Genomic DNA, 4,704 nt, shown 5'->3' on the forward strand with positions numbered 1-4,704 from the left:
CAGTTAGAAGTATATCTCCTTGTCTCAGCACAATTCTTGCCTTGATAGTGTTGATATGTTCTTTGACGATATCACTATTTTTGTCCATTGAAAATTGGCACACGTCATAATTCTTTGTGTTCTTCACTATCTTTTCGAGTGTCTCGCCAATTGCATTTCTTGTTTTAAGATCAGAATTTTCAAACAAGACATTTAATGGTATTTGATAAATCACTTCAGTGTTTTCAATGTTTTGGAGTAAGTGGGCAATAAACACTTTTCCATTTTTTGATGTATTGTTAAAAACTTCCAATACCCCTTTCACGAAGTTGGTAATCACACTTTTTTGTATATAAATATTGTTCGGTAAAATGGTGTTCGAGTGTTCAAAAGGCAAGAACTGTATTATTTTCTTTATCAACATAAAAAATAGAGTGATGTTGTTTTCTCTTACCGAAGAGAATGAATAACTAACTATTTCCAAAATTGGATCAATTTGGGTTGGGAGTGCAGTCAATGGTCTATATTCAATGATTTGAGCGATGTTGTAAATAAGAACTTCATTCTCCCGTTTCTTTGAAAGTGAATTCAAAAGTGTTTTAAATTGAGTGGAACTGAATATAGTAAACTCTTTGTTCTTTAATAGTTTAATAATAACTTCTTCATTTGGGGAGTCTAAGAGTTCTTTTAATATGAATTCCATTTGAAGCTTTCCATATATTTGCTCTTCACACCCACGTGTTATCATTTCAAAACATTTATGAACTATTTTAATATCACCCTTCATGAATCTTTTCAAGAATGCACTTTGGTGCTCTGACTCGATGTTTTGCGCAGTTTCTGCAAAATGTGTCACAATGAATTTTTCGCATGTTGTTTGTTCTGTTTGTGGAAGTAAATAACAGAAAGTGCTCAATGATATTAAAATTTCCCCTTTAAAGTCTCCTCGCTCGTTCTCATTTTCAAACTCAGTTATTGCCTTCTGCAGTTCATTAAAAGGAATCAATGCGAAAAAGAGTGAAAACACGTTTTTCTCGACTTTGCTAAACGACATGTGATTTGTGGAGTACCACGACAAGAGAAGAAGTTTGATATTAGAAAGAGTGAAATGAGTTGTCACCATTTTTTTAATGTTATCAGACATCGCACCTTTCGTTGTCTTGGCGTTCAAGCAAGGAAATATTTCATCATATTTTCTGTATTTTAAAAAGACCATGTTACGACGTATTACACTATCTGTTTCATTTTCGTTAAATGTAACTATTTCAAAACGAGAACAGACAACGTTTATAACTTCTGTGACAATTGTGTATAAAATATTTTTGACGACACCGCTTGTGTTTTCAATAACACTGAATAACGTTCTTATAAATGCTTCTGCTTGAGAGTTGTCTATACTTTCTTTGTTGTTCTTTAAATAGGTTGAAACGGTTTTCGAGAGGGCATTGGCAACAGAAAATGTGAGGAACATGTTGGTTGCAAACACATTACACAATGGAAGAATTTGTGTTTTGTCTAATACAGAATTGAAGAGATTGCATATAACAATTGAAACTTGTTCGCAGTTAATGAGGGTGTTGTTCATCAACAATTTGATAAAAGAAGTGAATTTAACAAAGTTGATGTTATCCAAGACAATTGGTAATAATGATGGAATCGTTTTTTCGTTCTCTGAGTTTGGAAAGTCGATGGTAAGTCGTTTGAACTGCTTTTGAGACACCAATAATTGTCGAATTGTTTCGTTCAAAAGCAGTGTAGTGTTGATATAAACTGAAGTTATTAGTAAAAAACCGCTGTTGTTCTTCACGTTTTCAAAGTCTTTTTGAACGCATCTTTCATTCATCAAGTCTCTGATTTCCTTAGAAACAAAACGTGCATTGAAGTACGATATTTTCAGTGTTTGGTCTTTTTTAATAAACGATTGGAGAATGTTCAAGAACTCGATTAATGGTTTTGACTGTTTCGTTTGTTTATAATTGTTACTGAGATGTGTATATACTTTTGATATAAGTTGAGAAAGTATTTCAAGTAATGGTAGTTGTTGGGTGGTGTTAATAAAAGAAAGCAATTGGTGTGGTAAATACACTTTTCGAAGTAAATCAACAACACCACTTTGTTGGACATTTTCCTTTTCTAAGAATGCCGTTAAATTCTGGAAAGGAATCAAAACAGTTTTGTCTATAAACTGTTTTGAAATCTCCAAAAGCTTTGGTGTTTCTGTTGTCCCAACTATTTCATGTGAAATTTGGTTTTCTAACATCCTGTAATAATTACCAACTAACCGCCTCATTGCTCTAAGAGCTTCACGATTTGTTTTAGCAGAACACATCCCAAATATTTGTGTAAATTTATCCAAATTCTCAAATGCAATTTTAGTGTTTAGTGTTGTGGTTAAAAGGTCTAAATATACTTTTGATAATGTTTCAGTGTTTTCCTCTGAAATTTTGGAAAAACACAACTTAGAAACCACTTTGGAGTACTTCTGGGAACACTTCATACCATCAAATATGTGCAACAAATTATTTTTGTTGTGCTCTTCTGCGCACACTTCAAAGACCTTTTTGCCGATTGTTTTGTTCAAATTTTCATTTGCGAATTGTGCGATGACACAAAATGCGTTTTTTAACAGGCCTTGATTTCTTTTGCAACAATATTGTGTCTTTGCAATTAACGTAACGAAGTTGATAATAGAAGTCTCAAAAACGTCTGTTCTTTGTTTGATATATTTTGGGCTGACAAGTACCAAAGTCGAGAACAATTTTGCTGTATTGAAATTACAATTTTGGTTTAAAAAGTTGAGAACCACACCAAGTAGATCATCACAACGGGAGTCTTCGATTGAATCAAATTTTTCAAGTAAAATCACTAATATTTTCATGAACTCTAAAACAGTGTTGAATAATGTTGATGTCGCGTTTTCAACCAATTGAGAATAATTTGTCACGATTTCATAAGTTTTGTCTGGCAACACGTCGGCTATGAAATACATCAAATTATTCTTGGACTTGCAATTTTTCGATATAACAATTTTAAAAACACAATCAACGATATTGGTATCATGTAAGTATTTGGTAACATCACTTGTATTTCTGTTTGAGGACAAAACATCGAAAAACGCCATAAACGAGTTTTGTGTGAATTTCTCAAAAATTCTATTTACAACACTAACTCGCATTAGTTCTTTTCTTCGTGTTAAATAAATTGCCAAGAAAATACCGTCCCATCGCTCATTTGTTCCAAAATAATTCTCGTCGATGTTTTGGAGTGTTTTGATCTCGTCGAAGTGCCTGCACATGGAATAAGTGATTTTCTTCTGTGATTCAAAAAACGTTTTTTCAAGTGTTTTGTCTTCAAACACGAAGTTCGTCAAAATCGATATTTTCTTGTTTAAATTGATATTGGAGTTTCTGACAAGTTCAATAAATTTGGACTCATCGAAGAACGGTAAGAATACTTGGATACCCCAGTTGTTTAATACTTCAATCAATTTCTTGTGCTTTTCTGAGAGTTTGATATTACAAAAAAAATCTTTTGAAGTTCCAAGTGGAAAGTAATCAACGAATGGATCCAATCGTTTCGCAAGGGCTGTGATAATTTTATTCACACTTTTGTTCTCGTTCTTTTTCAAATTGTCATGTTCGCAAATTTTGGTTGCAATTAAGTTGACTAAAGAGTTCATCTGTGATGTCGAAAATTGTGTTGAAAGAATGAACACCTCTAAATCAGATGAATTAACAAATATATTCACATCACTTAGTGACTCAATGAATGAGTCGATTGCTGAAGACATTTGTTTTTGAGTTTTTTTAGTAGAATCTTTTTATACGATTAAAGTAAAAATAAAGTATTTTAGTTATGAGATAACTCAACAAGTTGGTTCTAATATAGTTTTTATATATAATTAAATTTACTTAAAATTTGGAATATGTTTTTGAATTATTGGTTTCTTCATTTTTTTCACAAAAATACCCACGTCATCATTTTTTATAGTTATTACAGTCGAATTAGGTCTACTTGTGATAGTATTTTTTATGAAAGTGATATGATTTTTATAAAATGTACAACATTTTTGATAAAAATGATGAATTAATTGAGAAGTGATAGTAATTTGTTTGAAAAATTATGAGTATTTTTTATAAAAGTGATAAATAATCGTAAAAAATGATGATTTATGGTAAAAAATGATGGGAAATTATATCAAAAGTGATGGATTTTTCTCAGAAATGATGCAATCTATAAGAAAGTGACCAATAATATTTTGAAAAAGTTTATGATTTTTAACACTTGTGACAGATTATTTTATAAATATATAAATGTCGTTAATTACGGAAACTTCCCGTTATTTTAAACAAAAAATAAAATAAACACAAATAAACATAAAATATTACAAAAGATGTGTTTACATTGTTTTTTCTTTAAGTTATTTGAACTACAAAAACAACTTTGATTTAAATAATAATCAAATGTCTCGTTCACTCACATATCTTGATGCAAGAGATCCAATTGTTCAAAGCGATTATATAGAAAACTCTCCACAACTTCTACAAGTTGAAGTTGTGGAATCACGGCGTATTATTCCTTTTATACCACCACAATCTGAAAGAAGAAAAAGAGGATGACCAAAAAAGAATGTAACAAATATTACACAAGTCAAAAGATCATACAATAGAGTATTGCTTTCTGATAAGTTTGAATTAATTAAATTATTTCGAATATATAGAGATA

At 30.8% G+C, this 4,704-nt stretch overlaps 1 protein-coding gene across 1 annotated transcript; it reads right to left on the bottom strand.

Moving 5' to 3' along the window:
* EIN_376940 (hypothetical protein) lies at positions 1 to 3,769 on the bottom strand (the record flags this gene model as incomplete). Its single annotated transcript, XM_004182787.1, has 2 exons — positions 1 to 379; positions 455 to 3,769. Coding segments are annotated over 2 exons (3,694 nt in total), but the record flags the coding sequence as incomplete, so codon positions are not given.
* Between the last annotated feature and the right edge of the window lie 935 nt (positions 3,770 to 4,704).

The sequence above is a fragment of the Entamoeba invadens genome (assembly GCF_000330505.1).
Source record: "Entamoeba invadens IP1 unplaced genomic scaffold scaff_1105074724957, whole genome shotgun sequence".
In the NCBI taxonomy this organism is placed as follows: Eukaryota; Evosea; order Mastigamoebida; family Endamoebidae; genus Entamoeba; species Entamoeba invadens.